The sequence below is a fragment of the Sinocyclocheilus grahami genome, unplaced genomic scaffold, assembly GCF_001515645.1.
Source record: "Sinocyclocheilus grahami isolate Dianchi unplaced genomic scaffold, SAMN03320097.WGS_v1.1 scaffold138.1, whole genome shotgun sequence".
NCBI lineage: Eukaryota > Metazoa > Chordata > Actinopteri > Cypriniformes > Cyprinidae > Sinocyclocheilus > Sinocyclocheilus grahami.
Window position 1 is genome coordinate 1,440,208 of NW_015505317.1, and position 17,609 is coordinate 1,457,816.

The 17,609-nt window shown below is 37.7% G+C and overlaps 1 protein-coding gene across 1 annotated transcript in view; it reads right to left on the reverse strand.

Annotated features, from left to right (window-relative positions):
• LOC107591199 (dolichyl pyrophosphate Man9GlcNAc2 alpha-1,3-glucosyltransferase-like) overlaps positions 1 to 17,609 on the reverse strand; it is a 36,826-nt gene that overhangs the window by 12,878 nt on the left and 6,339 nt on the right. Inside the window, exons 9-14 of the mRNA XM_016280280.1 lie at positions 14,171 to 14,256; positions 11,527 to 11,611; positions 11,364 to 11,434; positions 10,446 to 10,514; positions 6,245 to 6,440; positions 5,184 to 5,708 (exon numbers count right to left, since the gene is read on the reverse strand). Coding sequence (XP_016135766.1) covers positions 5,427 to 5,708; positions 6,245 to 6,440; positions 10,446 to 10,514; positions 11,364 to 11,434; positions 11,527 to 11,611; positions 14,171 to 14,256 — 789 coding nt within the window. The 3' untranslated portion in view covers positions 5,184 to 5,426. The remainder of the gene's footprint in view (positions 1 to 5,183; positions 5,709 to 6,244; positions 6,441 to 10,445; positions 10,515 to 11,363; positions 11,435 to 11,526; positions 11,612 to 14,170; positions 14,257 to 17,609) is intronic.

Genomic DNA, 17,609 nt, shown 5'->3' on the forward strand with positions numbered 1-17,609 from the left:
TGAGCACCAGACAGCGTGATACCGCCAAGACAGCTGAGAAAATCCACAAGGATATTTGAACTTTGGCAGGCAAACTGCTGAATCCATGTCCCTAACGGAAGCCCTTTCCATCCCGGGCAATCGTCGAATGGCTTCCCAAAACAAAACCTTGGGCAAAAGGGCAACTCACAAGCAAGATGTTTATGGCGAAACTGACAAAAGTTTTTCCCCATGCATTCTATAGAGGCCATTCCTCCTAAACAATCAGACCGGCTGTAAATTTGCTGGCTTATTCAGGCATTGCCAAGCCCCGAGCCTCACGCTACATGTTGCTGATGAGCGCAAAATGGAAAAAGAGAGTGTGCAATAATTCTGAGGCAGGTTTGTCGCCTGGACCGAGGGTATTGATTATTTCTGTGTGGCAAGAGATTTGGAAAATTCAATTAAAGGAGCTGAGCAAAGGATTCATAAATCGGCCCCTGCCTCCACCTCTTCTACACCCATACGGAGACATTGTTATGTTCTTAATCAATGTTGCACTTCACAATATATTTTCTTTGGAGCATGAAAATAAATAACATTTAAACAGTTCTGCTTACCGCTGAAACAAATTTTATCTTCACGCCGCGGCCTCCCGTGCACATCAGCAGATGTAGTAACGCATTTTTATGGCAAGTTTTCCATAAGAAAATCCTATATAATATGAAATTTGAGATGACAAAATGAGAAGGAAGGGGACGGATCAGCAGTATAAAAATTGATCAGGCTGCAGATGGGGTCGAGCTGTGGGAGATTTGTAAGACAGCCTTAATAGACTGTATTAAAAATTCCTTAAAATGTAATAAAACAAATAGGTTTTTGGTTCTTGGCCGGGATGGGGTCACAGACCCTGCTAATATCACATCAATCCTGGGCTGCTGAAGGATAAATGGGGTCTGTTTGGGGAACATTTTAGTCTATTTGATGGAAAACACTAGCACAATTAAAGGGCTGCTGTATGTTAGAAGGCTTTGGGTGGGGAGGGTAGAGTTGAGCAGCTCTCAGCATGTGTTTTGGTCTCTGATACGAACGCCTGTTATGTCCACATGTCCTGCAGGAGTATGAAATGCATTTAGTCAATGCATTCAGAGGCATTTCAGATCATTTGCATTTAGATCATCTAGCAGCTCTGGCAGCTGCAGCAGTCTACAGAATCCATGACTGATGCATGGATTTACCTGATAAGTGATTTACCAAAATGATCTAGTCTCTTAAGCTAGATCAAGTGTGTGGTAATATATCTATGTTGCTTTCACAGGGTTGAAACAGACTGGGAGCTCTTATGAATTTCTGAAGGCAATCTTAAGGTGTGTGTGTTTTTTTTCTCTCGACCTGGGTTGTTATTGTACTCATTGTAAATTTAAAAGCTTGTCACATTACAGAGATTCATTTAATTCTTTAATTCTATAGTAATAAATAGTGTTTTTATACAGCAGGGTGGGTTGTTTTGACCCTGCACACCCTAGCAACTACCCAGAAACCTCTAGTAACATTCTAGAATGCCTTAGCAACAACATGGACAAAAAAAAAAATCAATTTTATTGTATTTTTTTTTAGCTTTAATTTTAAACTAATACACTTCGTTCAAAAGTCTGGGGTTAGTAAAAACATTTTTGAAAGAAATTAAAACTTTTTATACAGCAAGGATACATTCAATTTATCAAAAGTGACAGTAAAGACATTTATAGTATTACAAAATATTTCAATTTAAAATAAATGCTGTTCTTTTGAAAATTTGTATTCATCAAAGAATCCTGAAAAATAAGTATAATCTTCTAATCTTTGATAATAACAATAAATGTTCCTTGAACACCAAATCAGTATATTAGAATGATTTCCGTAGGATCACTGAAGACTGGAGTAATGATGCTGAAAATTCAGCTTTGCCATCACAGGAATAAATTACATTTTAAAATATATGAGAATAGAAAATTAAATTGTAAGAATATTTAAAAAATATGACCATATTTTTACTGTATTTTGAGCATAAGTGATTCTTACTGACCCCAAACTTTTGAACTGTAATATAATTTTAATTATCCATTAAATCTTAGTTATAAATGTTAATTGACTAGACATAGTATATTGTAATATGCCAGAGACTGGCACAGACTTTTACATCCAATGTGTTTTTTTGTTTGCATGAACAGTGGGTATAGAAAAGACCCCTTTAAAATAATCACATTTTGTTGCTTTGCTGCCTGAAATGAAGATGAACACGTTATTTGTTTTATCCAGCTGTATTTATCCAGTGCAACTTATAACATCTACGTAAGAAAACAGAATCACTGAGTTGGAAAAAGTATCACCCCCTTGTGTCAGTATTTTGTTGAAACACCTTTTGCTTTAATTACAGCCTTTAGTCTGTTGGGATTTGTCTCTACTAATTTTGCACATCTAGACTTTGCAATATTTGCCCACTCTTCTTTGCAGAACTGCTCAAGTTCAGTTACATTTGATGGTGACCGTTTGTGGACAGCAGTCTTCAAGTCATACCACAGATTTTCAATGGGGTTTAAGTCTGGGCTCTGACTAGGCCATGCAAGGACATTCACCTTTTTCTCCATCAACCACTGTGTGGCCAGTTTTGCTGTGTGCTTTGGGTCATTGTCTTGTTGGAAGGTAAACCTTCTTCCCATTGACAACTTTCTGGCAGAGGGCAGCAGATTTTCCTCAAGAATTTGACTGTATTTTGCCCCATCTATTTTCTTCTATCCTGACAAGTGCTCCAGTCCCTCCTGCTGAGAAACACCCTCATAACAGTATATTACCACCTCTGTGCTTTACTGGAGAATGCTGTTATTTGGATGGTGAGCTGTATTGGATTTCCACCAGACATTTTGTTTGGTGTTGAGGCCAAATAATTTTAGTCTCATCTGCCTCAGAATCTTTAAGGTGCGTTTTGGCAAAGCTCAGACGTGACTGCATGTAGCCTTTCTTGAGGAGTGGCTTTTTTTTCTTGCAACCCTCCCATACAAGCCACATTTGTGGAGACTTTGTGATATTGTTGTCACATGCACACAATGACCACTCTTTGTCATAAAAGAGTTGCTGTAGGCCTCTTGGTAGCCTCTCTGTCCAGTTTCCTCCTGGCTCTTCATCCAGTTTGGAGGGACGTCCTGATCCAGGGAAGGGTCTGTGTTTTACCAAATAAAGCTTTTGAAATTTGAGGCATTGATTAAGATTTGAGGCATTGATAAAGCCTTTGAATTTTTTTTTGTATCCATCTCCTGACTTGTGCCTGTCCACAACTTTATCCCGAAGATCTTTTGATCTTGTGTCTTGCCACCCATAGTTGATTGTTTGCTTCAGTTGCACTACCAAGGACTGGAAACAGGAAAGCTCTTTTCATGCTGAGCTAATCACAATGACCACAGCTAAAAGTAAAATATCTTTGTGTGCCACTTTGTGAGTTTTAGGAGAGGGGTGATCCTTTTTCCAACTCAGTGATTCTGTTTTTTTTATTTATTATTTTATTTTTTCTGACATGTTGATATTATATCTTTCACTTGGATGTTATAAGATGCACTGAGTAAATACAGCAGGATAAAACAAAAACTGTGCCCGTCTTCATTTCAGGCTGCAAAGCAACAAAATGTGATTATTTTAAAGGGGAGTGATTCTTTTCTATACCCACTGTAATTCTGTGCACAGTCGCAAATGGAATGGTTCTCATTTTTGGCAGAGCCGCAGCTCTCTGTCAGCATGTTTGATGTACTCTGAACATCCTGTCAGACTGAAAGCAGCGAGATGTCTGAAGAGGCTGTCAGTCTTTCCAGCGTAATCAAAATGAGACAGTGCTGCCAACACCTTGCCATCCCATCTCAGACACATTTACATTGAATCCATTCTCTGAAAGGTTTCCCCCCACCTTTCATGGGGAATCTGACAAAATGTTGATTCTACAATACACGGTGTGCTGCGTCGCTGCGAAAATAGTGTTCTTACTGCTGGCACACAGTCCCTTTAGGGGTGATACGGGGAGAAATGTATGCATACACAGACACATGTATTTGAGAAAGCAACAACAGATTTTGGAAAACTACACATGCACATTTATACAGAACATAAGAGTATTCATGGTGGATCTGTCTCTTTATTTTGGCAGCCGCTGAGGGATCGTTTCTTGATGTACGACATGGGCGGCTGTTCAAGGTGGATCACGTAACTCTCTCTCTATCACTTCTAGAGGCTGTCTGAAGGACAAAAGCTTAAGCTGACCCAACAAAACACACGTTTGTCACACACTTTGCATTGCTACAGTTGAGAAGAACAAGACCAACATTTCAGAATTCAGCAATTTGGTCTGTTCGCTATGGGCTAAGCTTTAGAAGAGTTTCAAGATGTGTAACTAAGTACGGCAAGTACGGTTAATATTAGCACCATCTATTAAAATTGTATCATGCACTCTGGTATTGTGACTTGCTGTTTGTTCTAGAGTATATCAAGTAAGACAGTCAAACCAAAACCTGTTAATTCTCCTCTCATTCTGTGTCTGTGTGTGGCTCCAGACCTCGCTCAGGCTGTAACACAGTAGCCCCTTTGTGACCTGATAACATTTATAGTTGTAATGGATTTTTTTTAATGGCCGTCATTAACTCGCACAAAGAGGGGTGAAAAAGATTGCTTGTACTTTTTCCCCTTGATATTTCAGCTTTACAGCATTATGTTCTGATATGTCTCCTTCAATCATTTTTGTTTTACAGCTCGTTGAAGCGTTTTAATGCGTAGCTTTAGTACTAGACTCATGTTTTCAGTCACTGCCAAGATTATTCCACTGTATTAATGAATATTTTTCTTCATTTACTACTTGAAAGAAAAATTTAATTAGTAGTTTATTATTTTGTTTATTTGGTGTGAACTGCATGATAAAAAAAAGGCTTAGTGCGATTTTCAAGCCGCAAAAACTGTTATTTAATTATTTAATATAGTAATATTTCTTATTTTGTTTAATAATTTATTTTAAAATAATTATAACAATTACTATTAATCTTTTTGTCATATTGCTATATAATCAAACAAAGTATGCCCTATGAACAAAGACCGTAAACCTGGAGCTTAAAAAAAAGCTTTTTAAATTGCGATTTAAAAAAAACAAAAACACTTTTTCAATCACTCAATCAATCAATCAATCGTTGTTGGGGTCATTTGAAAACACTGGAGACACTTTCATTTGGTACAAAACCATTTAATGATGTATCAAAAATGTAAAAATAATGGCCTTACAGCTTGGTATTTTACACAATACCAATATCCCACTAACTGAATTTGTTTCCAAGACAAACAAGTGAGAGAAAGTCTGGCAAAACTGTATCTCCTTTCATTGGATTCACTCTTCTCAACTCAAGCAAAGTCCCTGAACCTCATTAAGAAGAAATTGAATTTTTACAAACTATTCCCATCCTGTTCTATTCTAACCAAAGGGGTTGTCCTTTCCTTTCACCATCACACTGGCTGTAGTTCTTCCTTTGACAACCAATGTCTTTGAAGACATATTTCAGTTTGTTTTCTTCAGACTCTTTTTCCCTCTGCGGCAACTGGACCAGGTTGAAATATATGACGAAGCCCAGAAAGTGGAGAAAGGAAAGGACTGAGACCAGCACTGGAAACAGATCAGGCAACTTGGCCGGAGGCTCCAACCACACACTCAAAAAGCTCAACGCTGCCATGGCCTCCAGTGAAAACCAGAACTGTAAAAGACAAAGTGACAACACTTATTACAAGAGAGAAGAAGTACCAAGACAAAGGTTCATTAGTCCTAGTCAAGTGCTCGGCACGACAGAGATTCTTGTAACCTGATGTTTATTTTCAACCCTGTTTCAGGAAGGTGAGTCAAGGTATAAACATTAACATGTCTATTTACGACAGATGGAGTGGAGGGATCAGTGGAAGTGCTGGTGTGATCAACGCGACCCCCAAATGAAACACTACCTTCATCGTAGGGCCCCCTTATTTATGTCTCTTGTGTAAATAAATATATCTAGGCAAACCTGTGTTAATGACTCACGCTACACAAATAGCACACCTCCTGGTCTCGAACATTCACGCAAGGAGCTGTTGAAATGTTCAGTCCTCAAAAGCAGTAGGAAGAGCATGGGGTCAAGCTAATGTGAAAGTTATGGGCCGTTCAGGTGGGCCAGTGTGCTTAACTGACTTATTCATAAGCATCGATGTCATTAACATCAGTGGTGTGGAGTAACAGGCTGTGATGTCAGTGTTAACTTACTTTCCATTTAATGATCCGGCTGAGGTTGAGTTTAGGCAGCCAGTGCTGAGTGAGTTTGCGATAGAGGCCAAGTCTGAGCTCTTCTTCTGTACTTCTCTCTAAAGCAGAGAGCAGATACAAACTCAGAAAGAGGAACGCCAATGAGGTCACCACATAAGGCAACAGCAGACCGTCCTTCACCAGAAGGGGGAGCATGCTGTGGAAAATAAAAAACATAAGTCTTAAAAACAAACAGAATCCAAGATGTGTACAATAATTGATTATTAATCCCTCTGTAATTTTTGGAAACAGCAGGGGGTTCAGACCGATGTAGCAATCATCATATACTTGTTACATCGTATAGATAAACTGACACCTAGTGGTGTGAATGTAAAATCAAGCAAATCTTTCCACTTACAAATCATCTTGGGTTATGCATGTAACCATGGTTCCCCGAGAGGGAACGTGGACACTATGGGGACTACCACCAGCAGGACCAGTGTCTGAGGCACGTGTGAAACAACTCCAATCCCATTAGCCCACGTAGCCCTTGGCGTCACAGGCAGGGGCCCGGAAGTATAAGAGGGCGCCTGCCGAACACGTCACCAACTTGGTTGTCAGAAGAACATGTGAAAACAGGCAAGCCCTTGGCATGGCGAGGGGACACAGAATCTCGTTCCCTTTCAGGGAACCATGGTTACATGCGTAACCCGAGATGTTCCCCTTCAAGCATCAAGAAGTGTTAGGAGCAAAGCGTGGTTTAAGAATAGGAACGCTTCTTATCCAACATCTTCCTGAGATCCGCTCTCTTTCCTAGTGCTCGCCCGACTCCTCGAGGGAGGAGGGGTGCGAGTTGCCACATTCTCTTCTGATTAGTGTTGTCACGTTACCAAAATTTCAGTATTCGGTACCAATACCAGTGAAAATCCACGGTTCTCGGTACCAATTTCGGTACCAAAGCAAAACACAAAAACATGCTAATTAAAAAATTTGACTATACTTTCATTTAATCCAAACTGTGTACATATTTAAATTTTAAAGGGCTTTTGAAAACAGCCAAGAATAACTAACTAACAAAAAAAAAAAAACTGCTTTTCTGACTGATATGACACAAACAATGTTAACCATTTGTACATTCTCAAACATGCATATTTTAGATTCAAAATTCATTTAAAAGCCTCTGGTGTGTAAAAATAATAAATATCATCATGTCTTCTAATGCTCATTATATTAGCGTTAGCCACACTTATGCTAATGATTAACTACTCTAATAACAGCGTTCATTTCAATCCGACATTCAAATTAAAATATTGAATAATATTCATAACAGAAGTGGTGTTTCCCACAGACTTGCACTCTATTTGTGGCGCATATATATGCAAATTCATTCTCTGCCAGCAGGAGGCGCTTGTCGAGCGGAAGAGATAGAGGTTTCCTCAGTAATGGCTATACACAAAGCAGCGCTCAGCTGACAAACGCTGCTCAGGCATTACAGGCAAGATGAAATGAAAATGACATCCATCATTTTCTGTAGACAGTCGGTTTCCTTCAGAAATACAGTGATATAAAAACACCAGCTCTGGGTTTTGACTTTGACACATGCAGTGCTCATTCAATGAAGTCAAAGGCTTTTGTGGCAAAATCTATTTGTGGCAGTCAGTTTTGATATTGTGATGGGCCGCCACAAATAAATCAATGGGAAACACAAGATCTAAATATTAAAATGAAACGTACCTGCTTGAACTCTTTCATTTGATCTGGGTGTCTGTCTTTAAAGTGTTTTGTTAGTTTGGTGCGTTTCCTACTTTTGATGTCGCCACGTCTCAGTGCTTTTTTGAAGAGAGCGCATCTGCGCACCTTTCGGATGGTGCATCAAGAACCGGGTTGACCGGGTACTCGGTACCACCGGTACTTAAAAAAACCTGGTACCGTAACGTTTTAATTTTTTTAGTACCGACTTGGTACCAAAGTACCGGGTCTTTTGACAACACTACTTCTGATCCTGCCTATAATCCTCAGATTGAGATGGACCAGCCCCCTCAGAAGTTTTAGAGGAAGACTTGGTACGGCGGGGAATAAGCTTCCTGAAGGCAGTAGACTGCATCTTCGCCCCTCTGAACTTCTCGACTACCGCCTCAGCAGAGGTGCCGAAAAAAGCCCGGAAAGTGACAGCAGAGCATCAAGAAGAAAGGCTTTCTCACGAGATTTAACTGCAAATGCCTCTCCGTAGCCACCACTTCTGCCATCGCACACCCAATGGCAGCAGCAGTCTGCTTAGTGGCACAAAGAGCCAAGTCTGTGATGCGGCAAACCCTTGTCCTCATCTAGGTCTTTAAGCAAGACAGCTTGGCAAGCTTGTAACACAGCCATTGTGTGCAAGGCTCCACTAGCTTGACTTGCCACCACATACACCCTGCCATTCAGACGCAAAGTGGTCTGGAGGACAGAGCAGGAGTCCTTAAAGAAAGCTTGCAAGTGTCTCCTCCACACGGGACATCTTCGCGTATCCACGCTCCGCCACACCCTCAACAATAGCGTAATCTGTATGCTGAAAAAGATGCAGCTGAGCTGAATATGCACTGTCAAACAAACGGCTCTTGAAGACAACAAAAGTTGCTGACGTTCTTCGGCAGGCGCCCTCTTATACTTCCGGGCTTCCTGCCTGTGACATCACGGGTTATGTGGGTCAATGGGATTGGAGTTGTGTCACACATGCTTCAGACACTGGTCCTGCTGGCAGCAGTCCCCATAGTGTCCAGTAGAGGACGCAGCAGAAGGGAAAGCATTATTCGTAGTAAGCCAGGATAAATTTACTTCGCGATTGAAAGTGCGATAATGGGCGACCAAGATAAAGTTCCTAGCATTCAACTGGTCCTGCCATTTCAAAATGTATGGACACCTAGTGACGTGGATGTAGAATCACACAAATGTTTGCACTTAGTAGAAATGCATTATGCATTAGTCAGCCAAGATTAATTTATTCTGCAAATGAAAGTGTCTAATAATAGCAGGGTGATCAAGATAAATTATGCAGTATTCTATTGGCCCTGTCATTTCAAAATGGTGGCCTCCATGAGGGGACCCTCTCTGTATGAAAAAAAAACTTTTGATTTAATAAATATTATGTCAGATTTAATCTTTTCAGTCAGTTTTACTCTGACTTAAATGGCTTATAATTTTAGATAAAATTATGTTTTCGTTGATGGGGAAAAAAGCTCAATTTAACCAAATATTTTATATATTAAATAATGTGAAAACTGTTCTGTGAAAAACAGATATCCAGAAACAATAACATTATTACATAAAATGTACTAACAATAAGTAATAACAAGTATTGTGATACAATGTATTTTTTTCTTAACATATGTTCATTAACAGTATGTTTTAATTAAATTGGTTTAATTATCACAATGATGCCCATTTTTTCTGGCAAGTCTTCACTATTGCTCATAAAACATTTTCTGTAACTTGCATTGACGAGATCAACAGGTAATGCACTTGAACTCGCATAAGTATATTAGACATGGAAGTAAACTTTTAGCTAACTAGCGTAGCTGTTTCCATAGGCATTTGGCTGAAAAACAATAATTTGCACACCAACCATATCATGAATAATACTGCTATTGAGAAAGTGTTGACAAAATAAAACAATTTTTGTGTTAGCAGAACTGGTCATGATGCAGAAAAAAACAATACTAGCTGTGAATTTTGATGGCTCAACATTTCGCCATAATGAGTAGAAAGTGTGCTAATAAATGGTGTGCATTTGGAGCATATAAAACTGTGGCAATGTGTTGTCTCTGTATGTTCTTGTGGATATTTCCCCTAATAGTGCAACAATTACTCTATCATAGAATATAATTCAATTATCTTCCATAACAAAGAACATGTCTTCAGCTAAAAAACATAAATATGCAGGATTAAAAAAAGGTTTTGTGGAAGCAGGCAGTGTGATTCCAGAGAATGGTGGGTTGTGTTTCTGTTTACACAAAGGGGTCTTAGTTTAATGGTATGTGGGCTATGTCATGTAATCCAGTGATATCCTTTCACTAAACTATGCACACAACAATTAGTGTGGACAGCTGGGACTCCCCTATTGGATACTACTTTCCCTCTCACTATATAGTCATTTGTTGATTTTGTTTCTATCTTAACCGTAAGGATTAATTTATTTATAGTACTGTGATTGTAATTTAGTAATACATACTGCTTGGTATCTTACCTGAAAGTTGACGTTAGTAGAAACCAAATGGCAATCAGAGGTATTTCGTTGATGACAAGGCAAACTGGCCTGTAAAACATATATTTGACTTTTAAGACTATATTTACTACATTACAGACTATATTTACTACATTACAGATATGTATGATACCAATGCTAGGTATGAGTGCAAGGACTAGGTATCAGTATCATCTCTTCTCAGTGATCCAGTCACTACACTTCCTCTGTCAGCTCATTTTTAACACTCAATAGAGACCCTTAATCCAGAGACATGCCTTACTGATTGACCTACAGATGCAAGATATAGCACAACAATTAAAATCTGTTGCTTGCAGCTGATTCTTTGCGTATGTGCATATGTTGTAAATCAAAATATATTAGATTTATGACTTGCAAGAATAAACATGCAGAATATGGAAAAATACTGCACTAAACAATTACTAAACCAATATTGCCTTTTTATCATAGGCTATTTTTATGATTATGTGTTTGATAACTGATATACATTATTTAATTATTGTTTTATTTCTGCATTTTGACAATTATAACTACATCGTTTATAAGATAGACCCAACGCTAAAGTTGAAAAACATAAAAATCTGTAAAAATATCAGTTAAGAATATCAGTATATCTTAAGTAGTTTCTAGTAATTGCTAAATAATAATTTTCAAGCATGTTTCCTTAATCTTCCTACCACCCCTTCTTAGGAAAAATATTCCAGCTATAACTCATACCACTTGTTGAGCCAAAAAATGCAGTGCAAAGTTATGAAACTGAACACTTCATCTTAAACATGATACTGTTATTTAGACTGTGTCAATGTCATAAATTTTGTCTACATCAATGTCAGTGAATTGAGACAAAGTACTGTTTAAAGCAATTGGATCAAGTAGTATGAATTATATTCTGCTGGTTACAAGGCTGCTAGAAGGATAGACTTCTCATGGACTTGGAAGGAGAAGAGGAAAAAAGCCAGGGAGGAGTTTACCTATAATACAAGCAGATCAGGAGAGTCAGTGGTCAAAAATACAAGCCACTGAACTGTCAAAGATAAAAACACATAAACATGACACCACTTACCAAGGTGAGCTTAAACTGCCATAGATTGGGTTTGGACAACAATTTTAAAGATGAAGGCAGGATGAACAACAGAGTAAGAGCAAAACTTAAAGAAAAAAGAAATAATGATTTAATTGATTATATCCATACATTAAAGGGATAGTTTTACCCAAAAATGAAAATTCTGTCATTAATTACCCTCATATCGTTCCAAAGGGTAGTAAGGACCTAATTAAAATAGTCAATTTTTTATGAAGCTACGAGAAAACAAACATAATGACTTTAATTACTCAATTCTTCTCATCCGCCACCAATCACGAGTACCATGACGCAGAGCGACTGACACGGAAGAGAAGAAATGTTGAATAAAGTTGTTATTTTTGTTTTCTTTGCGCACAAAAAGTATTCTTATAGCTTCATAAAATTACGGTTGAACCACTAATGTCACATGGACTATTTTAACGATGTCCTTACTACGTTTCTGGGCATTGATCGTGGTAGTTCCGTTGCTGTCTATGCAGGGTCAGAAAGCTCTTGGATTTCATCAAAAAATATCCTAATTTGTGTTCCGAAGATGAATGAAGGTCTTGCGGGTTTGGAACGACATGAGGGTGAGTAATTAATGACAGAATTTTCATTTCTGGGTGAACAATCCCTTTAATAAAAGATTAACTATTCACACAAATGGAGCAGAGAAATATGATCAAGAGGCCCTGTTGCCAAAGCCCGTAATCTATCCCATGAAACTAGAGGATGCGGCTGCCTGATCTTTTTATACATCCTCACAGTCAACAAGAAAGATCCCAGCATGCAGGAAATGCATGAGATTCGGGGATGGCCTGCTGAGCACTCACAGAATTACTTGAACCCCTCAGTCATCATTCTCTTGGAGGAAAATGACCCTATTAGAGATCAATGACACTAGTGGGACAGGAATCTGGTCCATCATGACAGATGCAAATGTAGGTGAGATAAACTACTGGAAAAGCATATAGGCCACGAAAGACTTTAAACAAAATCAGGACAAAGCAAAGTTTGTTTGAATTTCAGGAGTTGAAAACAGCTTGCCAAAGTGAACTTTCCAGAAAACTTTGCTCTGGCTGGTAAACACCTTCTTAAACTACTATTGGTCCATGGCGAATACGTAATAGGTAGGTAAGCTCTCGGGCTCCGCCTTCTTCTGTTCAGTCCATCAAGGTCAGACGTGAGTAAAAACATGAACAAACCGGAGAGCTGCTTTTTAATAGAAAGTGAAGATGTAATTATAATCGAAAGTGACACTGACATTGTTTTTTAAATATTTAATACTGTAAAGCTGCTTGCTTTAAAGCAATTTACTGTGTATAAAGTGTTAAATACGTGACATGACTGGACTGCCGAATTGCAGAGCTCTTGCAAACATATCGAACATCGTTATGATCAGATGCTTTCTTAATGGCTGTTTTCTCATCACTGTCATTTTTGTTATGCGTTTTTATTGAATTGAATATGTGCAGTGCATAGAGTTCTCAGCAGCATGTGTGGTGTCGCTAATGCCAGGTACATACTGCTCGACTTTTCCCGTGATTTTCATTCGCCAATTGGCCGAAATTGGATGCAAATCGATGAATGACAATCATGTAATATGTATTATCAAAGACTCGATCTGAGATCGAGTGCAAGTGCAATTCGTCACAGATGCCGGTGAAATATTTAGCATGCTAAATATCTGGACCTGTCTGCGACTCCTGCAGTATGAAATGTGTTTTGATTGGAAATTACATCGGCGACAACCTACAGCCAATGAAATACAGCCAGTGCTTCTCACTGCAAATGAGCGCACAGACAATTTGTATCATAAGCTTCTTGCGGGCTACAGTTTTTAACAGGAAGAAATAATCCAGTCTTGAACAAGAGATCTTATCTCACACGTGATCTTAAGTTGTATCCTGTATTGTTCCTGTATCACTTCTCACCTGTGTTTGGTTTTGAAACATAGTTTGTAAACAAGACATTTTCACACTGAACCTAAGATAATTTTCTTGTCTTTTAAAAGTCATATCCATTTGCTTATAAAACTACATGAAAAGGTGAACTCCGAGCTGACCGATGCAGTGGTCTTGTACATATACTGACACCTAGAGGTGTGGATGTAGCATCACGCCAATATTTACAATTACTAGAAATGCATTATTTACAGGGGACCAGCTCTGTTTGAAATAAAACAGGTTTTAGTAGGCTGCTTATATAACTTCAGACTTCATCTCACATGAATATACATGATTTTAAACATATTTAAAAAATCTTATTTGTTTCTTAATTTGTAAAACTTTTTATGAGGAAATCATGATTGAGTGCACCCTTAAAACAGACCACTGAGAAAATTAATTACGGACCCTGCAAAAATAAGACTAGACAAAGACACAAAACATTATGAAGTGAATAGTGAAATAAATAATCTTGACCAAACCCTTGCACCTGCAGATTAGTGTCCACATATCAGTATCTCAAAATCTCTCCGATATCATTAACTATCCATAATCCCACTGTGCCCTCTGTTATAATGAGATGTTTTTCACAAACATGGTAAGATGGAATACACTGAGAAAGATTTTGAGGAGGAGATACATAAAGAGACAAACGAAAAGGAGAAAGGGTGGTGGGTAAATGGATGGTGAAGGATTACCTGAGGAACAGCTGAGTCTCTCTGGACAGCAGGGTCTTGATATTTATCAGCACATTCAAGCTGCACCATGTGTTAGCCACTTTATCCTGTCAACAAACACATGCTGTCAAAGTCACTAAACGAATGCGCTTCGGACAGAATGACACAATGAGAACAAATGATACACTGACCGCTAGGTCAGTTTTCAAGTTCTTTATGAACAGTTGTTTAAACTAGGCTATAGTATAAATTCAGGGGTGTTAACTCAATTTAAATAAATTTTATGCTTTAATAAGTAATATTGGAGTAAAATAAAAGTGAGTTCATTTAAATGTATGCAGATGCCTTTAAATTACATATACATACAAAATTTAAATTTAAAATATAGAGAATATTACATATCACACATATGACACAGGAAGGATGTATTGTATATTTATTGATTTCTCTAAAGCTTTTGACAGTGTCCAGCATAATCTTTTGTATTTCACTCTCATTAAAGGATACATATTATGTCCCTTTTTACAATATGTAATATACGTCTCTGGTGTCCCCAGAATGTGTCTGTGAAGTTTCAGCTCAAAATACTCCACAGATCATTTATTATATAATTTAGAAAATGCCTATTTTGAGTGGAAGCAGAAACACGCTGTTTTTCAGGCGTCTCTTTATATGCAAATGAGCTGCTGCTCGCCCCCTTTTCCAGAATAGAGCTGCGCCATTACAGCTCATACCTACTAAAAAAACATCTGTTTTGGTTCTGATTATCATGTTTATCGTGCTGAAATCATGCGTTTTAGACCATATGAGTTTAAACTTCTGATATACAGTTTTCTGAGCGCACACATCGAAGCACACGGACAGAAAGTGGCTGTCACAGCATGTGAGTACTAAACTAAGTTCTCATTCACACACAAGTTTACGTTAAAAACACACGAGTTACAAAAACAGTCGGTTATGTCTGTGAAGGTAAACAGCTGGGAAATAAATTGCATGTTTATTTTAGATCTGTGTGGCAGCAGCAATATACAGTAAATAAATCAATAATTACACTTCTCTCTTGTCTCCTCTGAGGCTGGGACTCTAAATAGTGTTCTGTGCGCGTCTGTGTAGCCAAAGGCAGAATGGTTAGCATGTTTTGCTCAAAGTCGCCATGGCATTAGAACTGGTACACCGTTGTAGCTTGCGAAATCAAAATGACGGCGCCATGGGTGGAAACCATAGATTGTATAAAAACATGGATGTAGTGTCAGTGACATCACCCGTAGGTTTCTGAAGATTGTTTTTGAAACTCAAAGTGGGCGGAGCAGGCCGTCGCCGTCTTGGCAGAGCGTCACCGCGCGTCACTCCCAGATAATCGAATATTGGGCAAAGAGGCAGGACCTGGTTGTTGAAACCATGCCCATCTAGCTCGACGGCGGTGACAGCAGCGGCAATCCTTCTGTCACTCAAGTGGCCACGCCCTTAATTATGCAGAACTTTAAGGCTTAATATCATTTAAACGGATGAGTTATAAAAACAATTCACCCCCTAACAGTTGTCATAAAGGGCAAAATTAACTATATAGACCAAAACCACTTTTTGTACTAGGCTGTGTAAAAAAAAATTCTGCTGTAAAGTTGGGCATTTTAACAATCTTTTTCATGTTTCATGTCTCTCATAGTTGAGGTATACCTATGATGAAAATTACAGGCCTCTCTCATCTTTTTAAGTGGGAGAACTTGCACAATTGGTGGCTGACTAAATACTTTTTTGCCCCACTGTATATATATATATCATGGAATGAAAAATAGATTATCTGCCATGTCATTATGACTTTGTGGAACTATGGGTAGAGAGGCCAAGTAATCCTGGAATAAATCTGAAACTGAAAACATATCACACATCAATACTGAATATAAAGAAACAGCATGCACCACTCTTGATAACTAATAAACCACCTAAAATCTAATATTAAAGGTAATATTTTATTAACTTCCTGTAATAAGTAACTTTCTGTTGCTAAAAATATGAATAATATATTACATAATATATTATGAATATATCGTGTCAAAAAGAAGAATAAAAGTGTTTTTTTTAATATCCCAAGCTATGTTAGGCCTCAGTGATATTTTAGCATTATTACTGAATATAAAGAAACAGCATGCACCACTCTTGATAACTAATAAACCACCTAAAATCTAATATTAAAGGTAATATTTTATTAACTTCCTGTAATAAGTAACTTTCTGTTGCTAAAAATATGAATAATATATTACATTATATGTTATGAAGATATCGTGTCAAAAAGAAGGATAAAAGTGTTTTTTTTAAATATCCCAAGCTATGTTAGGCCTCAGTGTTATTTTAGCATTAATTATATACTATAATTAATGACAGTATTTATTAGTATTTTGTTATTAAAATTATATATTTTAATATTCGGTTTTCACTTTAATTTTAGTGTTAGTAATTTTGTTATGTACTGTTATTATTTTTATTATTTACAAATATTTCTACATAGCTTATTTTTAAGTTTTATTAAATTTTGTATTTCTACTTATTTAGTTCAGTTAGTTGCCAAGGCAACATTTCTCATATCATTGGATTTTTTTAAATTATTTTTTTCTAATAATCTAATATTTATATTTTATTTTATTTCAGCTTTATTCCAATTACCTAAAACTTTTTAAATAGTTTTTGTTTTAGTAAACTTGAAATAACCACACATTTATGATCATGCTTACAAAATTAGCACCGACATATTAGGTAAGTGCCTTTAAATGGTATGTGGCTTTTGAAGAGAAAGCAAATAAGTGACATTACTCGGCATAATCATTTCCCAACTAAAGGCGCAATCAAGATTCCTGTGGGCATTCTTGGGGGGCATTGGTACAAAGGGCAAGGGTGAAGTATTACACTCCCATTAATTTTCCCGTCAAGTAACCATGATGTCAAAAAAAGCTATGCACTTATTTGTAAACTTATAGACACAGGGTTAAATGACTGTCCTAATGCATACCAAGGACATTAATAACGTCACCGAGGTTGCAAAGACTGCGGTTTTACCACATACAGAAGACCAAATTGCACCCTTTAGGAAACTGATCTGTTCTGAGTGCCCGCTGACCTTTCTGCTGAGGTACCGACATGTGATTCCTTAAAGACTGGTGGCCTTTAACAGTTGTGCAACAACAGAATTAGTAAATGTTATGAAAGTTTCAGCCCTGCTTCTGAGAATTTCTTCATAGTGTTCAATCCTCGAAAACACAGCTGCTGTCTTTCACAGTTGTGTGAAGACGAGTGGACACTACAGCTGAAGATGATACCCATCAATGAGACCCACTTTGAATTTTTTTTGTTTTTTTGTCTATACAGTGAAAGTCAATGAGGTGCATTGACAAACCATTGACTTTCATTGTGCGGTCCAAAAAACAACAACTAACAGGTCTCACCATACTTGCCCAGTTGATTAATCTCA